This window comes from Volvox carteri (assembly GCF_000143455.1).
Source record: "Volvox carteri f. nagariensis unplaced genomic scaffold VOLCAscaffold_56, whole genome shotgun sequence".
Taxonomy (NCBI): Eukaryota; Viridiplantae; Chlorophyta; class Chlorophyceae; order Chlamydomonadales; family Volvocaceae; genus Volvox; species Volvox carteri.
In genome coordinates, this window is record NW_003307599.1 from 130,345 (window position 1) to 157,855 (window position 27,511).

General features: G+C 51.1%; 5 protein-coding genes across 5 annotated transcripts; 3 read left to right on the top strand and 2 right to left on the bottom strand.

Annotated features, from left to right (window-relative positions):
• Positions 1 to 110: 110 nt before the first annotated feature.
• VOLCADRAFT_121472 (uncharacterized protein) lies at positions 111 to 1,936 on the bottom strand (the record flags this gene model as incomplete). Its single annotated transcript, XM_002955948.1, has 5 exons — positions 1,536 to 1,936; positions 1,335 to 1,438; positions 1,093 to 1,192; positions 847 to 940; positions 111 to 403 (listed from the first exon to the last, which is right to left on the bottom strand). The coding sequence occupies exons 1-5, from the start codon at positions 1,920 to 1,922 to the stop codon at positions 111 to 113; spliced, it is 978 nt and encodes a 325-aa protein (XP_002955994.1). The 5' UTR covers positions 1,923 to 1,936.
• A 1,023-nt stretch (positions 1,937 to 2,959) lies between these two features.
• Positions 2,960 to 4,687, bottom strand: VOLCADRAFT_96877 (uncharacterized protein; the record flags this gene model as incomplete). The annotated part of the gene is made up of 3 exons (XM_002955949.1): positions 2,960 to 3,258; positions 3,788 to 4,005; positions 4,452 to 4,687. 3 exons carry the CDS (start codon positions 4,685 to 4,687, stop codon positions 2,960 to 2,962), a joined length of 753 nt encoding a protein of 250 aa, XP_002955995.1.
• A 3,137-nt stretch (positions 4,688 to 7,824) lies between these two features.
• Positions 7,825 to 10,915, top strand: VOLCADRAFT_119223 (uncharacterized protein; the record flags this gene model as incomplete). Its single annotated transcript, XM_002955891.1, has 7 exons — positions 7,825 to 7,955; positions 8,153 to 8,303; positions 8,444 to 8,536; positions 8,624 to 8,701; positions 8,795 to 9,246; positions 9,396 to 9,463; positions 10,542 to 10,915. The coding sequence occupies 7 exons, from the start codon at positions 7,825 to 7,827 to the stop codon at positions 10,913 to 10,915; spliced, it is 1,347 nt and encodes a 448-aa protein (XP_002955937.1).
• A 6,896-nt stretch (positions 10,916 to 17,811) lies between these two features.
• On the top strand, positions 17,812 to 20,882 carry vmp31 (metalloproteinase, extracellular matrix glycoprotein VMP31; the record flags this gene model as incomplete). The annotated part of the gene is made up of 7 exons (XM_002955892.1): positions 17,812 to 17,970; positions 18,211 to 18,426; positions 18,553 to 18,591; positions 18,652 to 18,735; positions 19,449 to 19,664; positions 19,686 to 19,784; positions 20,766 to 20,882. Coding segments are annotated over 7 exons (930 nt in total), but the record flags the coding sequence as incomplete, so codon positions are not given.
• A 644-nt stretch (positions 20,883 to 21,526) lies between these two features.
• Positions 21,527 to 24,825, top strand: VOLCADRAFT_66482 (uncharacterized protein; the record flags this gene model as incomplete). Its single annotated transcript, XM_002955893.1, has 3 exons — positions 21,527 to 22,064; positions 22,927 to 23,297; positions 24,430 to 24,825. Coding segments are annotated over 3 exons (1,305 nt in total), but the record flags the coding sequence as incomplete, so codon positions are not given.
• Between the last annotated feature and the right edge of the window lie 2,686 nt (positions 24,826 to 27,511).

Below are 27,511 nucleotides of genomic sequence, written 5' to 3' on the forward strand. Positions count from 1 at the left end.
CGCCCATCCCAGCCCTTATCAAAGCACAAAGCACACAGCCGCCCGCCCACATTTTTTCTTTGCATTTTGGCGGCGTGTTCCACCACCATCTCCACTAGAGCGCCTGCGACCTACTTAGTGTCGACCGGGTCGGAGGACGGGTTTGAAGACGCCATGGAGCTGCTACCTGAAGCAGCCGTTGCCGCATCTGAGCGGCCGCTGTCCGCACCTGTCGCCGTCGCCGCCGCCTTCTGGGCCTCTTGTTTCCCCAATCGCTCCGCGACGTTGAATGCTGCCCGGAGCTCATCGGGACGTGAAGTAATGCGAACTTTAGGAAGCTGCGGACCGCGTGATGCGGCATCCTCCTCCTCCGCCTCCTCGTCGGTGATGCTCCCCGGGAAGAGCAGCAGCTGAACCGATAAGCCTGTAGGCAAGAGAGACGACGCAGCAAAGAAGGGACAGGGCAGGCATGGCGGGGCAGGATGCGGAGACCGGGCGTTGCGTGAGGGCTGACGGAGGAAAGTTATGGTCGCGCGGCTGGCCGTTGCGTAACATTGCATTGGCCACGAATCGGTTCCCCGCCGTATGCCGCACAGATCGATATGCGACCTGGAGCTGCTCGGGAGGTATGCTGTTGTTGATTGGATGTTTTGCTTAGGCGGCGCAACATCGGAAGCGGCTAATTATGCAGATGGTTCCCTTGTAACGTGACATCATGCATCTGCAGCGATGGGCATGGTCGCTGGCGCGGAGTCAGGGCCAGGGTCAGGGTCACAGGAACGGAGCTTTGCGAGATGGCTGAAGGGTTCGCCGTGTCGCAACGCATTGCGACGAACAGAACCCGAGCTCCTTCGTTAACGGGCTTACCAGCTAGGCCCACTCCGTTCGCTGCGAAAATAAAAGTGGCCAGGTAGCAAAGTCCCAGAATGATGGTACGGACGGTGATGGCGATGTTCCGGGCCTGCAAACACCAGTGCCACCAACACCGTGAGCAGCTAGCATTTTCCCGCAGTCCTGTCCCCTATAATTTGTCCAATAACGGCTTTGGATAGGCGGAGCGGGTCTAATAAAGAACTCTATCTTCTGGAATGATGTTCGCGGCGATCAACTTACAGTGTATCCATCTGGGAGAGCTTGGCCCTCAATGGACCCCTGAACCTTCGTGGTGAAAAACCACAGCCCGTAAGCTAGCACGAGCGCCTGGCCACAGCCACTGCGAGGATACGAGATATTAGTCTGCGCGGTTGGCAGACGTACTTGTCCATGCAGTCCTTCCGCGGCCCCATGAACCGTGGGACGCACCAAGTGGGTGGTCGACACACAAAGAGTCACGCGCAGTTTTTTTCCATGCTTACATGAACGCATTGACAGGTGTCGCCTTGGACTGCTTCGGCGCGCCCACTTTCTGACGCAGCTCATCAAAGAAGGTCGGGCCAGAGGGCGCTTGACCAGCAATCCTCTGCAAGCAGCCCCCCAAAAGAGGAAATGGAACCGTAAGGCAGGATGGCCACGGCAAATCCTGAACGACGCCAACGACAAACAGTCCAACCGCTTACCTCAGTTTTAGCCTTCGCAGCTCGCTTGCGGAAAAGCCTAAAGAGAAAGATGCCAACTAAAAGAATGTATGCGACACCAGCCAAATTCTTCAAAAATTCGTCGCCACCGGATGGATTGTATGCCACGCCCGCGTCTGCTGCAAAAGCTATCCCGGTGGGCCATGCCATAGTAGATATGGCTGCAAGCGATGAAAGAATTTGAAAGCTGCTTCCATCTTGACGTTCCAGCTCGGCAGGCGCTGGGCAACCTTGCGTATCTTTCGCAACCCTCGATACAGCATGTTGTCGCTGCGCACTCATAAGTGACAATGATATACACAAGGGTGCAGACCTTGGTCGAAGCCAAAATTGGGCAGGTCGCCAAGAAGTGTATGGAAGCGATTGCATTTTTTATGTTCGGGCGCAATCCCCTTTCGGCCGTTCGGCAGTAAATCGTGAACAGGCCATTGTGCTTTAGAGTTTAGGCTTTTGCGATTTGTGATAGCGTACAGTCCGTACAGTGCATCAGAACGGTGCATCCATTTGAAGTGGCAGCTACCTGGGCTGCTGCCGCGCGCGTCGCTAAATTTTGTCGCCTGCGATATAGGGAAGCTTCCTCATTCCTGCTATCGAAGGGCTCGGACAGACAGGGCGAAGGGCTCAGAAAGTCAAGGTATGGCTTGTAGTGTGGCTTCGGTCACCAACCAAGCCGCGCAACTCATTCGCCCTTCTTGCCAAACAAATACAGCTACCGCTTTTGCAGGTCACACCCCAGGAAATACAGTCTCCTTGGCAATAAACCTCCCAGCCAACTGGCCTTCGCACTTCCGTACAACACCACAATTCAACGCCGTACGACAAGATGCAACATGAAGCATCAATCCTAAAACTTACTTTAATGCACAAAGTATGAGAAACATAAGTACGGCAAACATGTTGTCGTGTAAGAAAGACATCCTGCAAATAAACAAGTACAGGTTATCATGCCAAACATTCGGTGGTGGAAGTCGTTATGTACAGGAGTGGAATCGTCTCACATCTGTGCAGCAGATGTCATTTGTGTGGATCAAGGCATCCAACTTCATGCAGTATAAAAACACGTTGAGCGATACCCACCGTGATGCGCCATGATGCTCGCAAACGCAAGCGAAAAACTCATCCAACTGCCATCCAACGTTCAATCTGAAAAATGTGCAGTACCAGTTCTTGCGGCCCCATTCTATACCGTGGCCCATACCATGCATGCTATCCATCTCATGCAATACTTCATGCTAAATCCGCAAGAGCTTGCTGCCTGTGAACTTGCGACGACCTTAAATTGGCTGCGTGCGACCTGAAAAAACTTGAAACTACACTGCAAATTCACCAAGGCGCTTCCTTGCCGGCAAACGCTCAATTTGTACAATTGGGTGTACAAAATTAGGTGTTGCGATCCCGGAACCAGCTTAATTGAAGCGCACGCTTCGCTTGCCCGTCTGGCGGCTGTCGGGTCGACTACCGGAGGCCGCCACTTGCGCGAGAGACTCAGACACGAACATGACCAGGTCGCCCGAGGAAGCGCAGGAGGGCGCAACGGGGCAACTTGCGGGCCCCTGTGAAGCTGCCCCGAAGCTGATGCTTCGGCCGCTCTTGGATTCGATCCGCGGCAGTGGGGAGGACACTTGGGCCGCTGCTGTGCCGCCGCCACCGTTGGCAGTCGCCACCTCCGTCCGGACTGAAGGAGAATCCTCAGGCGTGTTCGGTGCTGATGACAAGATTGATATAGACAGACGGACAGACAGACAGGAATGGGAGTTCTCCTTAATTAAAATGTGTTGGAGATGGCAAAGGTGCAGGTATTAACCCCGAGGGGCCCATAACCCCGAGGTCTCTCGAAACCCGCTCTTACTTTCAGTGCCTTGACAAGTAAAGACGAGATACGATAAGTATGCATCGGACACGATAATTCGATATGTAATAGACATTTGGTTGTTATGAACCAATTAGCCACTACATAATGTGTAATCGTTTCCGCTTCATAATACTCGTACCTCGTCCTTATTCGTCGTTACATTGAATGTATGAGGTGGGGGGGATGAAATGATGTGCAAATGGATACAGACGAAAAAACTGGCCGTTGTGCAGGTGCCCGCTTCCTCACGTTAAGATATTTGGCATCGTGCCGCTATATCCCCCTTCACCACCCGCGCACGAGTGGTCGCGCGCCCTGGCCCTGCCTTCCCATTTTCACCCCCCGAACGTTGCCTAAAGTGGAGCATCACCCGCCCACGTACCGCTCGCCCGTTTCAGCACCGGTACTACCCGGCGCGCTGCCGCCTCTGCTTGTGCCTTCTGCCAGGTGGAAACGAAGTCGACACTGTCTACGCTGCCCCCGCTGCGGCAACCCTGGGCTCGTCCGGAGCCCAACCGGGGCATGCACAACAGCGTCGACAGCCAGGTTGCAACTGCGGACGCCGCGCCGTCTGGAGCATCGTCCAAATCGCGTCGTTGCCTGTGCCGCAAGTGCGGTGCGGGTGGGGAGGTGCAGAGGCTGGGTGAAGAGTTAAGAATGATGCTGATGCTTGCCATGTGACAAACGGCGAGTAATATGCTGCTTGCTGGGGGGGACGACATCCGGGGAGGAAACTCAATACAAGTGCCGTACTGTGCCGTACTGTACCGTACTGTAAAACCTAACGAGCCTGGATTGTGTAATATCCTGGGTATGTATCCTGGCTGATGCTGCCCTGGAGCCATCAGCTCGCGAGTCTGTTTGCGTGTATGTTATATACATCCAACAAGGAAAGATATAACAACTTGACTGTCTTCGGGTCTGCTTTCCCGCCGGGGGTTTATTTGTTAAGAGGGCTTGGGTGAACGTGCCCTTACCCGTGGCAGGCGTTCGAGGGTTTGAGGAGCGTCCTGGTTTGGCAACATGAGCCCAGTGTCCCTACTTACCTGTAATAATGGACAGCAGTTGCTGGTGCGGAGAGGTCGGCTGAGGAGCCAGGCGGCACGGCATCTGACGTCCATGCCTTGGCTGAGGGATATGTGCCCTGGATGCGACCGTTGGAAATGATGTTGACCATGCCATCCGCGTCCCAATTGGTGGTTGGTGGCGGTTGGGAGGGCTTCATCGATGCCGCGAGAGCCTCCGCTTGAGGTGATACTCGGCTTGTGCTGATTTGCGTCATTCAGAGAGCCCCATAGGACCAGTTATACCAGCGATCTCGGAGCACGTATTGACGGAATCTTGCGGTCCTGTCATTTCGGGACACGGGGCCTTTGTTCAGGCTTCGGAGCTGGACAGGCCGCTTGCATATCGCGACAGCCATGTCTAAAGTAAGCAGCGTTATTCAAACAAGGAAAGCTTTGGCAGCGAAACGTAAGACTTATGTTCAAACCCAGGCAGAGCATTGCTAGACCAAGAGCACCCGCCTTCCATGTCTCTCCTCTTCCTTGTTACCTTCAACAGCCAGGGCAATATTGATCAGTAGTTTCTTTCAGTTGTGCAGGCGGTTACGCTGCATTCAGCTGCAAAGCACCCAACGGACTTCGAAGGTGCCCACACAGAGGTTTAACTGGCAAAAAATGCAAGTGTGGCATGCAAGTAAGCAAATATTCTTTCAGGTTACACGATATAACGTCGTTACAAAAGACAAAATGAGCGCAACAGACAAGTTACAATTGTCAAACGAATGTGTAGGTGCTCTAGCTATTGTGTCTCCTCTGCCCACTAGCCGAATAAAAAATGATTCTGTCAAGTAGAATTATTGCATGACATTACAACTCGGGCACATATTTGCCCATTTGGTCCCATGTTCCGCGCTGCTGTTGCCGTAACCGGGCCGCCCCGTAAGGCAGTTCCACATCTTATTTTCATTACCGGACCGATCATTGTTACCGGGTGTATTAAGAAAAGATGGCAAGTTTACAGATTTGTGTTATCTTAACACGCTTCCGTCGTTGCGAGTTTTCATTGCATCCACGGACGCAGAGCGGGGCAACGCTTCATCTGAGACGCCGCTTCTTCTATCTTATGGCATGATAGAGATGCTGATTGTTTATAGTCTTTGGGCAGTCAAATGCGTGTAGTGATGAGCCCGAATGGAACTAGCTAGGCCCTGCTTCCATCCAAGAGCAACGCGAATACGCTGATAAACATGTCAGGCTATGAACTGGAATCGCTTCATTATACTTCGCTTCATACATATATATATCTGCGCGTAATTGGGATCTCGAGGCCAGATAGCAGGTTAAGAAGCTTGGAAAGGCCTCCTTTACCAGCACATACGAACCCGTTGCGAAGCTTGCCACTGCTCGCCTGGGCTATCGTAGGGCCACCTCGAATTACGAGCTTAAAAGCTCTTGTGGATGTTATGTCAGTTGTGGCAACGCGATTGCCGTTTCCCTTTCCAAGCTTGGCCTTTTACGTAGGAGTCATAACGATTACTTTGCCCGTCTGGTCTGGTACCGGTATCCTGCCAACCCATGCATCACAAACACAGCATCACCTCGCCGCAGTTCTACACGAAAGACTACGTCGTGGGCCACATGGAGCCACGGAGCCGTGACCGCCGCCGCGGCGGCGGGTGGTCTCAATTTATCTGGACGACACAGGGAAGACACTCTTAAGGCTTGTTATGTCGAAAGCCATCCACAGTCACGACAAACGGTGGTATTTCTGGTTTCGGGAACGGGTCTATTGCTGTCTTCCAGTACAATTTCTGTTTCAAGGCCGCGGAATGAAAATGCGTTTTTTTGCAATAGTTTGACATCCTCAATATCTGAATCCCGACGTCTAGCGACGTATGATCCGATTTCTGCAAGCCGGCCGGATTCGGGAACTGTATTTCTGTTTTTTCGGGAGTTTCGGTACGACCCGAAACCCCCGAAGCGTTTGCCGATGTGTGGTGCCTTCCTGCAGCGTTCACATTTACCAGCTCCTTACGCTTGTCAATTAATTTTAGCTTAGTCCCCCAAGCACGATCACACATGAAAATCACAACAAAGTGTGGCCGCAAAGCCCCTTCCCGTCCTGAGCCCTGTTCCGGAGGCCCCCGCCTTGGAAGTCTCTGCTTGGAAACACCCTACCACATAGGCTAACGAACCTCAATAACAAAGAATTAACGAGCTGTTTGGAACTTCCCATGTACTAAAATGACCTCCCGGAAGGAGAGCCATACTTGTAATTAGGCTAAGAACAATAATCAGGCTAAGATTCAATGTGATAGCAAGGCTTATTGCTACGCAAGCTTGCGAAGGGATTAGGGCCCAATCCTTGCTGCGGACTCCGGTTGTCGCAACCTAGGTCACGTCAAATGAATTCTGCATTCCCTAATTCCATAACCTTCCAGATACCTGTTCGTTACATTCCGCTTCACATCGTGGATTTGTTATCGTTAGAGCGTCGCCGCTGAAGTTCCGTAATGGAAAACCCTAGCGGATACTACAGTCAACCATGTTGCTAGCGCACAATCATGACATGTCAACAATGACATGTCAGATATAAGGTTTAGTGATTGCATAGCCATTCCATCCCATTTCGTTGTTGGAGGTTCGTTGGATTGCCTCCGGAACCGCAAAATCGTTGATGGATTATGAGCAATACGCGATATGCGTGTTCGCTAGCTGTATAGACAAAGTTATTAAAATTCACCATTAATCTTGATGAAACTCGTCCTTCATTATGTTATGATACAAGCCTGGGGAAGCTCGTAAGGCCCAGACGAGTCAGCAGGCTCATGGACCGTGAATTCTAGTGTAGTCAGAAAGGAGAACGAAATTGGAAGGGAAAATTCGTTTATAAACCTACGTGCGAATGGAAACAGTAACTAGGGTAGGCTACCTCAGGCTAACTACTCGGCTATCAGCGTGCGTCGCCTCATCCAGATGTTGTGTACGATCTGCGCAAGTCTTGTAACGTTCATTCCGTTAATGTTGAGTCAGGTCGTCCTTGAATGTTGAGTCCGGTACCAAGGACCGGGTACGAGCCAGCGGATGTACGTCTCCAGAAGCCGGTCTACAACACATACTCAGACGGTACACTTCTACAGCTAACGGTGACGAATTTGTTCAGCCTCATTGGAGGCTGAGGTGTATATAGGTGTGTTTCGGGCTGCGCAGACCCGTAGTGGTGTGCTTTAGGACTGACACCACTACTGCTGCGAGTCCAATATACCCGATGCCATCCCTTGCCCCAAGCGTTTTCTAAGACATCAGAACCCTAAATATAAGCAGCCGAGGCTGTGATTGTTGTTACGGACTCGCCACCTGTGGCTTTACAAACTGTACCAGGCCTTCAGGGCGCGCGAGAAGTGGCGCCGGAATGATGCCATGGAGTTGCGAGGTCCTCGCAAATGCGCTTACCTTGGCTAGCCCAATCGCAGCCTGCTATTGTGCAAGGTTGCTTACGCGGCTCTTTGCGCAGCTTGAGGAAACTAGCGCAATCGTGGCAAACAGGTGAGACTGCCAGTGATGTTTGAGTGCAAAGTGGTTGCCTCGTGGCTTCCTCGAGGTATATCCTGTATTTTGTAGCCTCAGTTGTGCGGTGGTTGTAATGCCATAAAGTGCAAATGATGGCGGTTTGCCGATGTAGGTATTGATCGGGGGCGTGCACATCCGGATCTTCTAAATGTTTTTTTGTCTGCTCTGCGTAGGAACTTCCCTCAATCGAGGTCCTTAGCATGCAGTGGGACTGAGGCAGTCCTAATCCCGCCGGCGCCCTGCCGGAGCGAAAGTGGCCAGCACCACGAGAATCAGGCTGTTAATGGCTGCTTCCAGTACAGTAACGCAACGTTTGTTCTTCAGGTCAGGTTAGCATTCTTCTTTTTGCTGGATGCGTTTGTTACCTCGGACATTCCGTCAGTAGGGGGTTGGCGAATACTGTGATGTTGTTTTGCCAATGGTTTTGGTTGGTGTTGATGTGTCGTTTCATCCGCTCCTTGTAGAGCAATGACGGTTCTGGGGTTGATGCGATGGATGCCGAGGACGAGGAACTGGATTTCTGCATTCTGACACCGCAACAAGCCCTGGGCGTCCTGGTGGGTTCCTTAAACAAACCAAAAGCTGTCTCTACTGATTGGACTCGGCCAGCCGAAACACTCCCGTTTGATTCTCATTCCTTTCAGGGTGACCATGCACCGCTTTATGCGAAGATTTTTCTCAACGGCTACACGTTCGTGGCAGATCAAAGCGAGCCTGGCACGGTAGGGTTGCCGCGTATTGGCTGTGTACCCAGCCTGCTCTTGGTCTACAGATTCTAGTCCCCGGCAATCCCATCTTCTTCCCACTTGCCGCAGATCCTGTCTGTGGATGAATATGCGGATCGCATGCACAGCTCGGCAAGCAGGGACCAATCGCTTGGCGGATCTTCTATTACCTGCAGTCCCGGCGACAGCCAGGTTGCCGACGCAAAGTCGGACGCTGACGCGTCCTCCCGCTCGATGGGCGGTGCATCCTCCATTAGCCACTTCAGTTCCATCAGCGGCTCTCTATCCTTGACTTCATGTAACTTAACTTCATACATTAGCTGCGGCCAACCGGATTACAGCTCGGATCCTACAGTTTCCCGACGCAGCAGCTTTGAAGTTCAGTTATTACCTTCCAAGTGCTCGGCGCGGATACAGCTCACCCGGCGAACTACGCTCGAAGAGGTCAACGTCGAAGGCTCGTACTTTAATACGACGTCGCAGACTTGTCCTGCAAATCTGGACGACGTGTCAGCCCCGGACAAGGCGCAAGCTCACATATGGTGCAGTTCAGCGGAGACAGCTGCGGCGGATGCCATCCCTCTAGCATTGATGCACCCCGCCGAGCTCACGGGTCCCAGCACACCGCGCGGACTTGCCACACCGCCGCGGCCTTCACCCTCTCCGCATTCCACTGGCGGCGCATGTGCAGGGCAACTGTCACAATTGTCACAACAGTCACGGCTGTCGCCTGCGGATTCTTGGGTCTTGCGAAGAAATGTGCAGAGCATCGCAGCGACTCGGAGTGTTGAGCAAAGTAGCTGTGGGGGGAATGTGGCTAATAAGGCGCGTGCTGGCTGTTGTGGTCCACAGCGCCATTCACGAAACACTCAGTCGGAAGCTTTGCCGCGTAGCGCCTCACATGGCGGCGCCGTTAGCTCTCATGCTGTTCATGAACCAGTGAGGGGCTGTCAACGACGTTGGGTGCCGTCCGGCACGCGCCTGGTGCCTGCGCCTCCACCGCTGCCGCCGCCATCGGTTGCGTGTGCGGGCGGCCCGCTATCATCAAGTTCCTGTTCACGAACGGCGCTTCGTAAGAGCCGTGCGGTACGTCGGCAGTGGCGGTTTGCATTCTGTAGGCTTGCACGGTTATTAATTTGAAAGGATTTGAATGGCGCATATGCGTTGTGTGGGTTCTTAAGGGAGTTTGGCATGTCCATGCATGTACGATTTGCGTGGAGTAAGGGGGTGCCGCTTTATCCATGGCCATTAACCTGGCAGTCACTATCTTGCCTGATGCTTTGGGGCACCCTCATCCTTCTCATCACCCATGTGTGCCGGCTTTTTCGAACTCATAAATGACTTTTTCGGGTTCAGCACCCACCACCAGCATCCAGTGAATTATGCCGGATCAACGACGGCATCGACTTCACTCCCAGTCGGCTCACAGGTGTCACTATATCCGGGTCCATCGCCGTTCGTCGCCATGGGGGTGCTTCGACCCTCATACTATCAAGGGATTTGTATCCCGCTCTTTCTCGGGATCGATCCTGGAACCTTCCAGGGACATAATGTCGCACCTTAACATTTGCTATGCACACATATTAGTTCCACACTTTAAGAAGGTGTGAGGTCTTGATATGTCATGAGCTCGTGTTGCGTCTCGGCTCACCGTGGCGGCAACCGTGTCTTTGCTTGCAGGAGGCGGCGGCAGCAAGCAGCATTGGAACATGCAGCTTTGAGGTCGCACCGGTGCCGCACTCACCGCCACAACTTACACAGTCACAACCACGACTTGTGAGCGGCGGGTGTGTAACCCCTTGCGGAGGGCCCCCTTCGCCCGCGTCCTCGCCTGCAGGCCTGGGCAAGGCCCCTGCGCTTCCGCTCCCAGACGGCGCCACCCTGGAGTCTGCCGTACCCCCTGCCCTTCGATACTACCTGGCCCAAGCGCGCGCGGCAGGCTGTCAAGACCCACGGGACATCGGTGAGGGTTGCGAGGCTGGTGTCCGGCAGCGACGATCATCAGCAGGGGACTCCGTTACCGGTGCCTTGTCGGAGCCAGGTCATGATGGTGATGTGAGTATCTCTGCCGGGCGTCCGGGCTTTGTGCGCGCTGCCGTCGAGCAGCTCAACACGCAGCGTCTGGTGTGTTGTCACGTTACTCCGTTCACCGCGTCGAAGACAAGTCGGAAGCCGCGGCCACTGGCGCATCGAGTTTCAGCATCCAAGTAAGAAGGCGCGATGGTGCCTTGTTGTGAGTTAGTTTTGTCTGTCTGTTTTTAGCGCCTGTTTTTTTTTCAATAATCTTGCGCTTGAGCTGTGGTATGTTGCAAGCGCGCAGGGCAAGCTTAATTCTTTACCGAAAGACTTGATATGGTGTTTGGCTTGGCAGCCAACTTGTCACGCTGTGATAATAATTAAGTTCAAACATATTGTAGGGAGCATGACTCTGCATGGACGGATACTGTATGTATGATCACATCCTTGCATGAATTCCGTTTCAGCTTTGATTTACCTTGGTCGGTGCGTTTCGGAGATCATTATCGAGGTAGTAGTGTTGAGGTGTCAAGAGGAGGGCATAGAACAGCGAGGGCGTGGGAACATGACGTGGTGGTGTGTGAAGGCACTCTCCGCGTGAGATTTTTTACGCTAGTCGTCGCAGTATTAACAATATGAATCGATGATAACAGTTCACCTTGATGTCCTAAGAAAATGACGGTCAGCTCAACGTTCAGACAATCAAATCAGACATATTAGGTTTGGTGACTAGTCGAGGAGCTATGCAATTATATGTGTTCCTTATGGACGGTTTATAGCGTCTCGGCAGCATATCTTATCTAGCTGTGTTGCAGGGATGAGTATCGGGCTAAGAGTAATCCGCTCAAGCCTGGTGGCCGCAACCATGGCCCTTGGCAGCTGGCTCACAGATCAGGGCTGCATGACGCCAGCTTTTCCCCGCTCTCGGTTGTGTTTTTATTTCAAACCGCGAGGATAATTTCTTCGTGGATTTCGCCAAGGCGATGGGCACGGTGTGTATTTGCTTGCGGGAGTTTTTGGGTAGGATTTGAGCTGCTACTCTTTTTTAAGTTTTCAAGTAGACGCATTTGGCCAAGGTCTTCAGGAAGAATCTGGATGTCGTGCTGCGACTGGTGCAGTGCAGAATAGTGCAAGATTGCGTCTTGGACAGGCGGCATATTACATACTTGCGTACGATTAAGTTCTGGCGGCTATGCTCATGTGTTTCTTATGCTAGGGGATGATGCGTACACAGGTACGCAGGTGCTTTTGCGGCTCCGAGAGCGGCCAAGCATGTGTAGCTTAATTAGGGACCTTGTATTTAGCAAACTGTGAGGACATTGGCGCGTTTTACGCTGATGCATATGCACGCCTATGCATATGCACCTGCGCCTAGGAGTGGTGATGCTTGGAAACGATACAACGGTTTGTGACTGTTGCTGCTGTGGGTGGTTGTCGAGCTTTTAGCCGCAGCCGAGTTGTTGGTATTGCAGCTGAAATTGATCTTATTAAAATCCCTCGTATCTTGTGCGAGCCCGATTGGATTGATCGGTTTCGCCCAAAATGTAAGGGAGTGTATTTGCGACTAGCTGTTTACCGGTTTCACTTGATCACGGGTGTATGCCGTAAAAACTCAGGGCAACGGACGGGTACGGACAACGCCTACCGGTGCCGTGACAGTCCGCAACAGCATCTAACAAGCACAAGCATCGTAACCGCTAACCTTCTGCTATGCCTGCTCAATCCCAGGAGTCAGTAGGAAGGAAGGATAACGTCTGGCCTATCTATGTGAGTGTGTGAGTGGAGTGTTTAACGCCTTATTGAGTTGTGACCCTCCAAAGATGTAGGGAGCCCATATACCCATACGAGCCGGGGTCTTAAAGACCATTATTCGAAGGCTTTCCGAAGTAACAGGTATCGCACAATACACAAGGGGACTCTATGAGCAGATATGAACCTCGACAGCTGGTTATGAAGTGAAACGCAGGTTTGACGTATAAACAGATAGTATGCTGCACCTAGTTCTGCTGCGGTACTTACGAAAGATGTTGGGCGCATCGTATAATGTATTCCCGAGAATGCCGCAGCCACGATTTCAGATCGTCACCGTGATTAACAGGCACATCTTTCATCTGGTACCCAGAGTGGAGAAGCCAATTGGGCTTGGGCATTGTCGGGCCGGTCAAAGGCCTGGTCAGGGTTAAACGTCAACTCTCGTCAACTCGAATCTCGCAACAGCCTGGCGTGAACCTCCACATGTACGGCTTCGCAGTTTCGATCCCCAGCCGCATCCCCTGACTTAAGTTGTACGTGCAGAATTAAGATACAAATATCATGTCGCGCTTCACGCCGTGTACTTGTACGGAAGTACAGGCGGACTGCCAGATTATCTGCCACCCGCGGTGGCAGATGATGAGCAATTCAAGGACCCCGATAGGCACCATTTGAGAGATCAATCGAGCACCGGGAACCAGCCTTGTACCCTCCTTATATCCACTGGCAGCTTATTATATATCTGATTCACAAAACAGCCGTTGACTAAATTTTAGGATGTGCACTATGCATTCGCTTGGATAAAGGCAACCTCGGGCAACCTCATGAATTCGCGGTGGCCGCGACGCACTGACGGGTGAGCGCCGTGGACCCCCCCGCTTGCTTTATTCTCGGTTTTCTCCGTATCGGTGTACATATCGCGTCGCTGTGCGCAGAAAGAAAGAAAGGTCAAACTGGAAAGGACGTCTTCATACGTCTTCATACGGATTTCGTGGGCAGGTTAAGCTGTAGCAGGGGACCCATTACGCGCAAGAAATCTAGGGTCGTGTTTACACGGCTGCTTACCTTTGAGCTACAACGCCATGCATAGGCCTTCGAAATATAAATGCATGAGAGAACAGGAACTTTGCCTTCGAATCTGTTCTGACAGCGAGGTTGCTGGCTTGTTGGTTTTCTTTCCGCTTTGGCTTGGTTCTCAGACCTTGCGCGCGTGTGAATTGGCAAGAATTGGCACTTCTCGATACTATTTGTTGTATCGCGACTTTCGGAAAAGTACCGATAGGTGGATGTCAGATCGCGTGATACGCCCAGAATACAATATTGTATTAATACCTTCGCTTGCCTTGGGCGGGTGCAGGTCTTCTTCCATCGGTTACCATGGAATGCATCCTTTCGCGAAAGAAAGAAGGCATGAAAGTTATATGTAATACTTATTGGCATCCTTGTCATTAGCATTCTTATTAGCTCCTTATTAGCATTCTTGCCAAGCTAGGATCGATGTCACAAAAAAAACCAACGCCTGCTGAGTGCTTGCCCACGGAACAGCGCGACCTCTACACGCGGACAATCCTTGGGTTTCCACGCAACGTCCAGGAGGCCGAGAATTTTGATTATGCAGATTAAGTATTCCGAGAATAATGCGGTCTGGTCGCGTAATATTTTTGTGCATATCCGCGAATGATATGTGTGTCCCGTTGAAATGGAACTCCTGCCTCCTTTTCGACGACTTCTGACGACTTGACCGTTTTTGCTCTTCTTGAAGCAATTGTACGCGCGTGTTTACAGTTAGCTTTCTTACTCATCTTGCTGTATGTGTGAGGTATTAACCGCCCAAAATAATTAAACATCACACTACTCAGCACGACTGGTGCGGTTAATTAGGGTTGCTTCCTGTGCGCCGCTCCTAGACTTGGAACAATACGGTAACAAGCAACATATCTTGAGTTTTTTGCATTGATAAACACCTTGCAAATTTTCTTAACGGCTTTTATTGTATAGGCACGTGGCAACGGAGAGACCTCCATGCCATTGCTTGGGGAGCGAGCGATTGTCCTTCGCTCGGAGCGACACTATTGATAAGTGGAGTAACAGACCGACTGTTGTGATTTAACGTTACGCCCAAAAGACACTGACGTACAGAATTGTAAACGTGCATAAACCTACAAGACACGAAGATCTAGATGTATGTATGTTGTTACAGGGTGGTTAACTTAGCCCCTCTAGCAGGGGAGAGCAGGGACTGCCCGGGAAAGGGGCCGCTGGCAAAGTTAACCACCCTGTAACAACATACATAATTCGAGGTGCAGTCACAAGGAGGAGTACTATGGAACATGAACATCAAGAAAGGCATACATGGCCTTCAGCAGAACCTCGTGCTTGGCTCCGCGCATATACACATATACACTTGCGAGCTGACCAGGAACTAAGTTGATGCGCCGTTGATCCGCTAGATTTGGTTGGATGCTGGTGGTGAGTTGCCGAACCCAACGAATACATACTGAAGTCGGATGGGGTGACGGATTAGGGTGCCCCTCTAGCAGGGGAGAGCAGGGACTGCCCCGGGAAAGGGGGCCGCTGGCGAAGTTAACCACCCTGTAACAACATACACATGTCGCAACCTTATCGCAGGCCGCCATTATACGCATAGGAAAACGTCCTCTATACAAGCAATGTTTCAATAGACTAATGCGTAACAGGACAGACTAACACCAAACGTTCAGCAGAGGAACTATTCTATATATGCATGCGTTTGTATAACCTGCCTGCGCCGAAACTGTGTAAGCAATTATTCTTTTCCAAGTGGTTTAAGAACATCATAATAGCCCCGCTGTAAATCTGCAGATTGATGCGTACAGATTGCAATTTAGAAATGAAATTCGAGCATCAACTGAAGAAAACCCCTTCGTTGCTTATTAGGGCAAGCACGGTCTGGGTGCAAATAATTGATGGACAACTCCATTATAATTATTGCAATTGTTTCAAAAATAGCCCTGAAGGTATGGAAGCCCTGAAACCGATTATTATTGAATGCGTGGCGGTAATTAAAACCGCCATTAAACCGGTGATGACAGCCGACGGTTGCCAGTCCAGTAGTAACTTAGCGGACTGCGGTGGCGGCGGTTAGTCGTCCTCTGTAGAAATGGAGTCCCCACCCATTCCTGGGAAACTTTAATCAAAGCAAGTGTTTTGACGGTGTATAATTTACAGATTAAGGTATGTATACATCTATTTCGATGATAAGTAAGTGAGTCGCTTGGTTATCTGGCGATTGGGATTTTCCCTCGCTCGTAAAGGCACCGCCGCAAAGCACGGCTAGTACGAATGGATGCGATTAGCGTTGCGCCCAAAAGGCACTGTACAGAAATCGTACCTGCCTCCTTGCAATTTGCATATCTATGGTTTGAATGGGCATTTCAACTGATTTCACCTTTGCTCGGTCGAAGCGAGCGAGCCGAAACAACTAATCGGACGGTGCGTGTTCGCCAGCAAGGATGCATGTAGTCGACTCAGCCACGTTTTATCAATCACTAAACGCACATTAAAAACCAATTGTGGTCAGGTACCAATATGAATGTTTTATGCATTACCTGTTGAGTCATACAGTCGTCCGTTTGATGCACGAAGTATTTGCTTGTGAACGAATGTATTGGAATTTGCTGTTCGTTCATATAAAACAGTCGGTAGTAATGAGTGTGGGTCTTGTTGCTTCAAACGAGTGCTGTTTTCGCGTGCGTGTAACCCGCCCTGCCTCCCATCCTCCACGCATGTGCTGTTTTCCGCAGGCAGAGCTAGTAGCTAGCTGCCGTTTCGTTCGGTGTTGAAAGAAGGGAGAGGGGACTTTTAAGTCCGGAATCTCGCTACGTACCTGCTTACTGGCGAAGTACAAACAAATGATGAGACGGCAACTGGTGGTACTGCCACTTTTGTTTCTCATAACAATTTCAGGAGGTAAGTTGACGAGGTTGTTATACCGATCGGCGGATGCAGATCCCGCGGTGATAAGCTCAGAATACAACAAAGGTTGACGGAATGGGCGTCACCACGCATGCACCGTGCGTGCATTTAAGTAATTTTGATGCCTATTCGGCGTAAATACCTCACCGTAGTCCAAGTAAAAATTGGTGACAGAAATTTTGGTGACGGCCCGACAAAAATCCTGAACTTGCGCAATGGTTCTTGCAATTGGTGATGACCCGGAAATCGTTTTGCATCTGTGTCACGAGTATTGGTGACGGCCGGACCATGACATGACAAGTCGTCCGGTCGTACCGTTCACATTTTGGCCTTGCCTGATCACCATTTTCACTGCCGCAAAGCAAAGCAAGGCCAGTGAAGGCCGTTCCCAGGCATAAGCAGATTTTCTTCCTCCCTCCTCTTTTTCCACTCCCTTCTCGCCTTTCGTCCGCCATACCAACATCCCCATGAGGCGCATCACCAGCTTTAGTAGCGTGGCGAAACCCCCCGGGCCCCCGGCGGTTCTTCACAACATTTCTTTTTCCTTTCCCCTCTCCTTCCCTCCCTCCCTTCCTTCCCTTTTTCTCCCTTCCTCTTCTTTCCCCCCTTCTTCTAGCTCATCCTTTCCCCCCTTTCCTCCCTTCCCCTTCCTCCACTTGCCAGCATGTTCGTCCACATATCAGTTCTCAATTTAAAAAGTAATAAAGCTGTGTCCGTTTTGCTTTGCACAAGTTATGAAATTTGGCTGTGCGTCGTATAGCTTAGTTGGTGACGCCCGCGCTGGTAAAAGCCTTAGACAATTACACATGCTACAACCTTGGTGACGGCATCCCAAATGTGTGTCACCAATTCTACTGGCACTACGGTATGCCTATTCAATGGACCTACCTGACATTCCAATGTGTGTTATGTTTAATAAATATCCAATCAAAGTGCAGCATACAAATGCACACATCGCGTTTTACCAGATCCCGCCTTACACTCATACTAATTACTTGGGACTGCTTTGCTGCCATGCCCGCAAATCATCATTTTGACCAAGCAAGTCCATAATGCATGCAGCGACAGGCTTGATCTCCAGGATCTCCAGCCCCATGGATCAATCCCGTTCAACTCCTCCTAGCAGATAATGATCATCCTGAAACCCATTGCAACCTGCTCCTACGTACGTTGCTGCTGTCTTGCTTTCCATGCATGAAGGACTCTGCCAGGATGAGGACATCGAGGCCTATCTTGGTGATCTCAGCACCCCTCCTCCCGAATCTGTGGAAGGGTCACCGGAGGACTCCACCTCCATAGAAGCGACTGCACCAGGAGCAGTGGACATCTTGGGCCAGCTGATGCTCATCAGCACGCCGTCAGGGGAGCGCAAGGGCCAGTGGGCTATCCGCCAGGGCGATGGCTCGGTGACACCCATGGCGCTAGGGTATGAGCCCCCCAGTACGGATGACCTTGGCCAGCCCGTGGTGCCGGGAGCCGTGGTGGCTGTGGTAAGTAGGAATAGTACTCCACATTCCCCGCCATACGCCAGCCACTCACGCACGCCCTGCATGCTGTATGATGTGTGAAACAGGGGGGTATATCTGACTAGAACATGTGCGGAGACTGGTGCTCACTGCACACTCCGTCTTCCGCACAAGAGTTCATCCATTCCCCTACCTGTACGAAATTAATTCTTTTTTCCATGCCGCCGCACGCAGTCATGCAACCTGGATGACCTTGGTGTCTGCAATCCGGCCTCGGATTCCAGCACAACCGTCCTGTCAGCACAGCCCATGTTCTTACCGGACGCCACTGATCAGAAGTACCAGCAGCGGCTGCTCGTCATCATCATGGACTACTCTGCATGCGGCCTACCGGCCTCACTTACCGAAGCCGCCGCACGGACTGTATTCTTAGGGGCCAACGGGGACGGCAGAGGCGGAGCCGCACAGAAATACGAGCAGTGCTCGTACGGCAAGCTTGTTTTGAACGCCACGGCATTCACGGCAGTAACTGTGAACGTCAGCAGCTGCCCGCCGTCCAAGGCGGCAAGCTTAAACAACTTCGAACTGTGGTCGATTGCCCAAGACGGGGACGCCGGAGTAAAGGCTTCATTTGGGATTGACAGGTTTCAGTCAAACTACTTCACTCACTATACGTACATTCTCCCGCCAGGAATGAAGGATGCGCTCTGCCCATACGCACTTGATGCGAAATGCCCAGCCTCAGCTGGGACTATGGGTGGACAGTCGAGTTGGCTGCAAACATCGGCGTCTGGCGTGGGGAGATGGGCGTCTATTCTGAGCGCGACCCTGCATAACTACGGTACGGCAAGACGGACGGAGGAAAGAGAAAATGGATAAGCGATATCCGCGAGGGGTCTTGCACGCGGCCATCCGTGGACGTTTCACGCACGTATGTGTAGTGGCTCTACATCTTAAGGCACACACATCGTGTATAAATACGCGCCAAGGTGCTTCGCTGGCATCTGGAGGGGTCTTCCAAGCGGCCAGTATGGCAGCTAATACAGCAGCAGTAGGTGTAGCAGCACATGCATGCATGTGACGTTGTAGCTCCGCCGCTTTTGCGACAAATCATTTGGTTTCCAGAGTTTTCTGTTTTCCTTCAGATTTAATTGCCTGAAGCAGCCTGGGTTACCACGCACCCGAACGCGAATCGTATAAGTGCTTCCCTGCTACCGATCGAGAAAACAGCGCTGGCTTGCAAGCAAGCGCTATTAACCAATTGGTTAATAACGTAACACTCAATAACAAGGGTATTAAGGATAATAAGGGTTCTATGCCGAGGTCGGCCGAGGCGCATGTATAGATATGGCGCATATTCTGTGTAAGAGCTACATAGATGGATACATCTCACATGCCAATGGCGTGAAGCAATTAATCTGCGGCGACCGGGACGGACGTCCTCTAAATTCCCCTCGCCCTATACCTCCTATACATCCATTTATGTGTCCTTGCTCGATGCCCCATCCTAATGCCCCACAGGGCTGGGAACGTCGTTCACAGTGCGTCAGGATAATTATTTAGACTTCACAAGTCCCACGGGTGCCGGAGACGTCTGCCCCAACGCCGCCGAGCTGGCCTACCTTGGCTGGGCCACGCCAGCGCAAGGGGCCAACCAGGTTGACTCCAGGGCGCTGCCTGTTGGTGCCGCCCTCAGCTTCAATCTTCCCGCCACGTACCTAGGCCCCAATGGAAGCTACATCAGGGTTGTTCCCGACTGGCTGCCCACGTACAGCAACATCACCCTGGCCAAGAACCTGTACATTGCCGTACGTGTGAACAAGGGCGGTGACGCGCAATTGGGGTCGCCCTGGGCAAATAAAGTGCACATCCACGAAGTCAGCACGGTCTTGGTAAGTTCGTTTTACCTTCCGTATGGAGCTCGTCCCATAACGACTTGCGTTACATAGATCTTGCGTATTTCGGAACCGTTCAGGGCATCTGGCTTATTTAATGACGATGAGATCTGTTTGTAGTTTATAGACAGCAGGGGCATCGTGTTATATTAAGGACCAAGCGAGAAAGGTAAATGTAATACAATACAACACAATATATAGCCACTGTAACAACCACACACACAATATATATACAACAACACACACAATAGTTAGTTATTTGGTCATATAACTACAATACAGAGTTGAATTTTAAGTACTGCAATACGTAAAACTGCATTTAAGCAAGCTTTTTTCGAAATTTCAAAAGGAATTCCAAAAATATCGCACGTATTAAAACTATATAATAAACACGGCAAGTTTGTCGTAGTAATGCCTGAAAGTCCAAGACAGGCTGACCTTATGATAGTTGCAGTGCACTACTAGTAAAATGCTGTTATAATAAAAAAATTTACCATTCCTATCCGGATTATTCTGAATTCAAGAAAGCAAGTGCTTTCATCCTGTGATTTTTTACTTTTTGGGGCCATCCATCTAGCAGCCTTCCTGCGATTTTGTTAAACAATAATCTTCGTTCCAACAATACTATATATTAATATACATGATATATATGATATATGTAATATGATATTACATTACATTACATTACATATGTAATATGATATAATATGATATAATGTAACGTAATATAATACAATACAATATAGTACAACATAATACCATACAACGCCCTCCTCAACGACACGTCGTTGACTTGCTGTGCATCCGGATGCTTTACGCCTTAGGCTGTTTACATTGCCTTCTGTTCTTTTACCTTCTCTCGGTATGCATATCTAAATGCATTTGCAGGATAGCAACTTCCAGAAAAGTTATGATTTGTTTCGCGTAGACACCAACGTCTACTTAATCTCCATCGCCGCGTCCCTAAGCCAAGTGGTGTTGTCCAACTACAACCTTGTCGTGTACGGCGGATCTTGGATCGGTACAGACATCCTCCGAGTGCACATCTGCCGCTACAGATCTGCCCCCCAAGAATGCCCCCCCGTGGCCTCCCTGGAGAGGTTACCTCCACCGCAGAGGTCGCCACCGCAGAGGAGCCCCCAACCGTCGCCCAAGCGGTCGGCGGCCCGCCGGACGCCCCCCCCTGACACTACCACCACCAGTGCTGCTGCACCCACAATAGTGGATGTGCCAGGCGAGCTGCTGTTCGTTGACACCCATTTCAACGGACTATCGCAGTGGGTCCTTCGGGGTGGTGACGGCTCCGTAACACCCATAGCACCCGGCTTTGCCCCCCCCGAAAGGGATCTCCTTGGGCGTCCAGTGGCGCCGGGGGCGCTTGTAATAATCGTGAGTTGAATTACCATGATGGTTTGATCCACTTGATTGCTAGCGTGGATTGCATAAGGTTATCATTATTTAGCCGCATGTGTACATATGTATGTATGTTTGTATGTATGTGCGTAAGTGCGTGGTACCAGCTATATACGCCCACACAGGGCAAGGTCACCTAAGCGCACAGCAAGCGCAATTAGGTCAAACATAGCCATTTCGTTCGTCTGTTTGCCATGCATGGCAGACAGGCCGAACCCTAAGAAACATAACCATTTCGTTCGCTCGCGCCTTAACTCCTTGGTTCATCAAATTATTCACGCTCCTTACACCGCACGCAGTCTTGCTACATTAATGCCGCTGGCATCTGCACTCCGGCTCTTGGGTCCAAAAGCACAACCATCTTGTCGGCGAAGCCAATGTTTTTGCCCGACCGCGGCACGATCCACCAGCGACTGCTGGCCGTCATTCTGGACTACTCCGTCTGCGGCATGCATGCCAGCGTGACGGAAGCTGGCGTCCGCGAAATCTTCCTGGGGCCTAACGGGGATGGTCGCGGCGGAGTAGCCGCGAAGTACACAAACTGTTCCTTTGGGAAATTCAACCTGAACGCCACGGCATTTAGGGTTATCACTGTGAATGTCAGCAGCTGCTCGCCGGAGGTGACATTAGATTGCAGCTTTCATAGGTTCTGCTTTGATGGGGACATCGGAGCCAAGGCGCTGCTTGGAAAGGAAGCGGTTTCGGGCTTCACCCACTTTGCATACATAGTGCCGGAGCCTAATGCTAACGTCTGTCCTTGGGCGGGCGTGGCATACCTGCCGGGGAACCAAATCGCGTTGAGGTCATATTCCTACGGCGTACAACGCTGGGGCACCATCATGCAGGAAGCCATCCACAATTACGGTGAGACCATGGTAGCGTCTTGTGTGTGGCAGGTGGTCTTACTCCGCTTTGGTCTTAAGGGTAGCTACCCTTCCTATAGGAACTGTAGGCCGTTATTTTTCACGCCTACCAAGCAACCTTCTTCCCGGTGTTTCTATGCAAAAAACCCTATTTACTTTAGTAAACGTTTACTAAAAGTAAACACTTATATGTTGTCTATACATAGATCGTGTGCCCTATGGCATAAAACGAGGGGTAACCCCCCCTTAAGCATAACCCAGGGGTTAGGGGTAGGGGTAAGGGTAGGGGTAAGTGGTTACCCATGTGGCTATGTACGAAGGGGGGTGGGTAACCTAACCCCGGGGTAGGGGTAACTCCTTACCAAGGGGTAACAAAGGGGTAGGGGTAGCCCCTTACCAAGGGGTAACAAAGGGGTCGGGGTAATATTGTACTGAGGGGTAACAGACAGGGTAACCCGTGTTTACAAGTGTTCCTTGTCCGTATGCCGGGCCATATGCTGGTGTCAATGGATTGCACGTGCTACCTAGGCACGGTCCCTATCGATTACATATCTTAATTATTAAGATAATAGAGCAAGATATATAGACAATAATGAAAAAGTTACATATGTTTTATATCCGTGTGCGCGTACATAATTAGTGCCTGATACGTATAGATTTACGCTGGCCCAGCAGAACATAGTCTAACTTCAATGGTTGATAAGCTAGGGGGAAACTGCTGCTTTTGCTTAATAAATGCCCACAGCATCATTGGCAACGCCAGACAGACAGCACCGCGCGCGCGCACACGCCATGATGATGGGCCATGAACCCTACTGCTGCTGCTGCTACTGCTGGTACTGCTGCTACTGTTGCTGACCCAGGTTTGTGGCACTCCTGGCAAAACGGCTGGGAGTACGAGGATTGGTCGACCGCCATGGGCCGTGGAAATGCCTGCCCCAACGCCCCCGAGCTGGCTCGGCTCGGTTGGGCCACGCCAGTGAATGGCGGTGCTCGTGTTGACTCCAAGGCGCTGCCTGCAGGTACCGTCCTCAGCTTCAATCTTCCCGCCACGCACCTGACCCCCAATGGAACCTACATCAGGGTTGTTCCCGACTGGATGCCGATGTACAGCGACCCCTCCCTGGCCAAGAACCTGTACATTTCCGTACGTGTGAACAAGAGCGGCGATGCGGAACTGACTGGGTCAGCGTACAGAAATAAAGTGAATGTCCACGAACTCAACGCAACAATGGTACGTGTTCGTGCGTGGCCCTATCCCTGTGTTGTGTACGCACAAATGCAATCTCTGTTACAATATGTAACTGTTGTATGACGTGGTGCTGGGGGCACAGCAATACCTGTGTGATGTTGTGGTACCTGGTACGCAATATGGCACACATTACCCCTACAAATACGCGCTAAGCGCGACCGCCAGCATCTCGAGAGGCCTTTTCAGCGGCCAGCTACTACAGATGTGCGCATGTCATGTGTGCTTGCTCCAGGGATGCATATATAGTAGCTGTACATATGTACGGCACATACACCACCTATAAGTGCACGCTTAGGCGCTCCGCCAGCATCTTAAGAGGCCTTTCCCGATCCAGCCCTTTTCAGCGACCAGCTACTACAATTGGTATCGAGACCTCGTACCAGTAGGTGGCCGCTGAAAAGGCCACTTGCGATGCTGGTGGACGCGCTTAGCGCGTACTTGTAGACGTTATGTGTGCCGTACTGTGTACCAACTACTACAGTAGCTGGCCAGTAGCTATATGCTACAGGATGAATGCTAAGAACAGGATGCTAAGTAACAGCTTCTTGTTGTGAGAACGCGACTTAAGTCTGAAGCTTCAGAATGCACCTCGAGATCCCGCTCAGAAAATTTACGCGTCAGCCGAGATCCCCAGCCCACGTCAGAACTGAGATAGCTGTTCGATACCATTTGTTATACACCACTACACCGCTACAATAAAGTATCAATCGGCTGACGCAGATGCCGAGATATGCCCAGAATACAACAGTGCTGCTGACCTCTCACCATCATCGTGCCGAGCTTGTGCAGCGATGCATCAGTTTATTTTGCCTGGTGTATGCATACCACCACCACGCTGTTCATTATTTAAAGCTAATGTTGCCATTCTTCATTCGATACACGGAAATAAGCCCTCCTTTCTGACGAATTCGTTGCGCCTGTAGTAGCTGGTACACAGTTACGGCACACATATCAACTACATACACGCGCACCGCGCTCGACCAGCATCCCGACAGGTCTTTTCAGCGCCCAGCTACTACAGCGCCGTTCAATTGTTGCCGCCGAACTGAAAGATACCACACAATCCAGCAAAATAACCTGCTGTCCTTACTTGCTTACTTACTTGCCGCCGTAGGATAACGATCCGTCGACGTTTGTATACACTGATCCCAAGATTTCATTCATCGGCTCTGCCAGCCCTGGTGTCCTGAGTAACTTCACCAATTACAATCTTCTCGTGCACGGCGGATCTTGGGTCGGTACTGACATCCTCAAGGTCCTAATCTGCCGGTACAAAATTAACCCAGAGGAGTGTCCCATTCCGAAGTCTCCGCCGCCACCGTCTCCTTTACCGCCATCACCCAACCCGCCACCGCCATCACCCAGCCCGCCACCACCCAAGCCGAAAGCACCCACGCGGCCGCCAGCCAAGCCGCCAGCACCCAAGCCGCCACCGTCCAAGCCACCATCACCAAGGCCGCCATCACCACCGCCGCCATCACCATCACCGAAGCGGTCCGCCAAGCCTTAGGCCGCTCCAGGAAAGGTAGCAATGGCCTTTTGTCGCATTACTTGTTACGTACTTGTCTCAACGTTGGTTGATGGCTAACACACCACCATTCACGCAGCCAACCTTGCTGCCGGCTGCAATACCTTTTGCACTGCTGCTGAAATGTATGTTATCCTAAATCGTAAGAAGTACGAACAGCAAATTTGCTTGCCGGGTCAATTCTCGTGTCTGGACGCGTGCGTCTATTAAATTTTTGATCGTCTATAGACCATCTATTTGTTCGATTCTGATATCCGGGTTCCCCGCACTTGCCAACCGTGTCGACCATGCACGGATCACAGGTGATTGTACTACACTACGTTACTTGTCGTACCTGTTTGTGTTCATATCACCCCCAGATGATCGGCTTCGTTAAGCGTGCAGCTTTAGACCCAACACATCTGACTACAGATTAAAAAATACATCAACGACTACAACAGTCATCCATGCGTACGGTTGATGGTATGCATAACCGCTATTTCCAACTTTCCAACTAATCACGTACAGTCCCGACGACGGCTCATTTGTTATTGCGACCGATGCTTGCGGAGAAGGGTTAAGGATGTTTATGCCGTTGCTTGACTGGCAGCGAAGGCTCCCTGACTAAGGGGGCCGCCTTTGTGCCACCTGCGTGCTTTTTCGTAATGTACGGCGACCATCAGCTCGTCCTTCTGCTGCCTGCCTCCTGAAACTACTGCAAATGCAAGTACAAGTAAAATGTAGTTTGTGCGACAAGGCATGGCGTACACGACAAGGCATACATTCACTCAGGATCGTATCTAGTGTTGGCGGAGTGAACCGGGCATCTGTGATGGTTGCTAGGAGAATTTTGAGCAAGGCTGTACATATAATTAGTAATTCGTCGGGTTGCCTGAGAAGCGCCGTGTTGCTGTTGCTCTATTTAGCTGTGGTAGGCGGCCGCGGTAGGTTGTCTGAGAGGTGGATGGATGTGAGAGGGATCAGCTCCCCTGGCATCTCCCTGAGTACTCTTTGCCTGGTGTTTCAGTGGATATGTGCGTGGGTTACAAAGCTAAGCAAGGTGGAAAAGCGGCAGCAGGTAGGAATAAGGCGCGGAGGTGATAATGTAGATCTGTACATGTATTAAATTGTTGGTTGGTGGATTCTCATTAACAGCAGCAGTCTAGAACGACTGAAACATCCCCTGAAACAGCACCGCGAAGGTCTTCATTAAATACACTCGCGCAAAAACATCTGTCATGTGAATGCATGGCTTTGATTTATTGCGACGTGGACGTCGTCGCCTTTCCTGTAGAACTGCATGCATACATGACGACGAACCATCTGTGCTGCCACTGTTGCTTTTTGTCAGAACAGCAAATAGTGATCATATGATCGTGTGGCTGTAACACCGTCCCTGGCGCACTCGGTTCGTCGCCAACACCCAACAGCAAGGCCTAAACTGCATAAGCTTACCACTCACTGAACGCGGGATAAACGTTGTGATATGCGGGAGCACCTCCGTCTGACCGCTTTGCTCGGTCGCCAGACCCATCCAATGCTTATTTACTTCGCCATGTGAATTCCTGGTTGCTTACCGTCTGACAAGGTGCACGTCTGGCTGGACATCTAGACGCGTATACTTCCAACCCCTCATCAATCGGTCCTTGAACTTTATATAATATAATAGACCACACCTTCTGGCAATGGCCTGTTCATCCATCAGCCATTGCACTCGTTCGTCTACCTCGTGTAGCCCTTGCGGGGCCTCTTTCCATATGCAGACGTCGTGTCCTAGAAGCAGAATGGAACCGTGCTTGCTGTCCACAAGGGGTGTGTCATGCTTACGTACTCTAGCGTCTACAAGGTCATGAGTATCAATGAGGTCAGCTAGTGTCTCAATGAAGAGTCCAAACAGCTCAGTAGATTACAAGTTACACATTACAAGTTACAAGTTCCGCACGCCCGTACGGGTGTGTCCGTAAAAGCCGGGGGTCCATGGACGTAATTGTTATGTGTGTGCGTGTGTTACATGGTTGGGGGGTGCGTGACCCCATACCTGTAAAACTACCCATACGAGCCGAAGGCCCAAGGGCAATACTACAACGCCTAAAAGCCACGGAGAAAAGGAAACACCGCACATCAGCCCAGACTAGCGTCCAAAGGGGGTAACTGAGTTTCGGTGAGCCCACATACGTTCCAACATGCTCGCCAGACGTGCTGGCTCCCATTTCATGGCCTCCAACATGCTCTGTTGATGATCGAATCCCTCTTCAGCACGAATATCATTGTAGGCTGGGCATTCCAATAACACATGTTTTTCATCCTCGATTCGGCTATTAGTACCACAATAGCGGCAAAACCGCTGCCCCCTGGGGACATGGTACTTGCCTCTTCGTGCTCTGTTTGCCTCCAGAGCCCAGCAACATAAACGAAACTGCATTAGCTTACGATGTGCTAAACGAGGAATGAAAACCTTAGCATGTGTTGGCCACATGACGGCTGCGGCTCCCGAAAAGGCCCCATCCAGTGCTTATACTTCGCCATTTGCACTCCCGGTTGCTTCCCATCTGATGGGTACTCCTCTGGCAAGACACTCAGACGCGTATGGTCCCAGCCGCTCATCAAACGCTCTCTTTATGCCGTTATCATCGCTCCTTCGTGTAGAGGCCTACTCAACAACCAGTCAACACGCTCCTTTACCCCCATG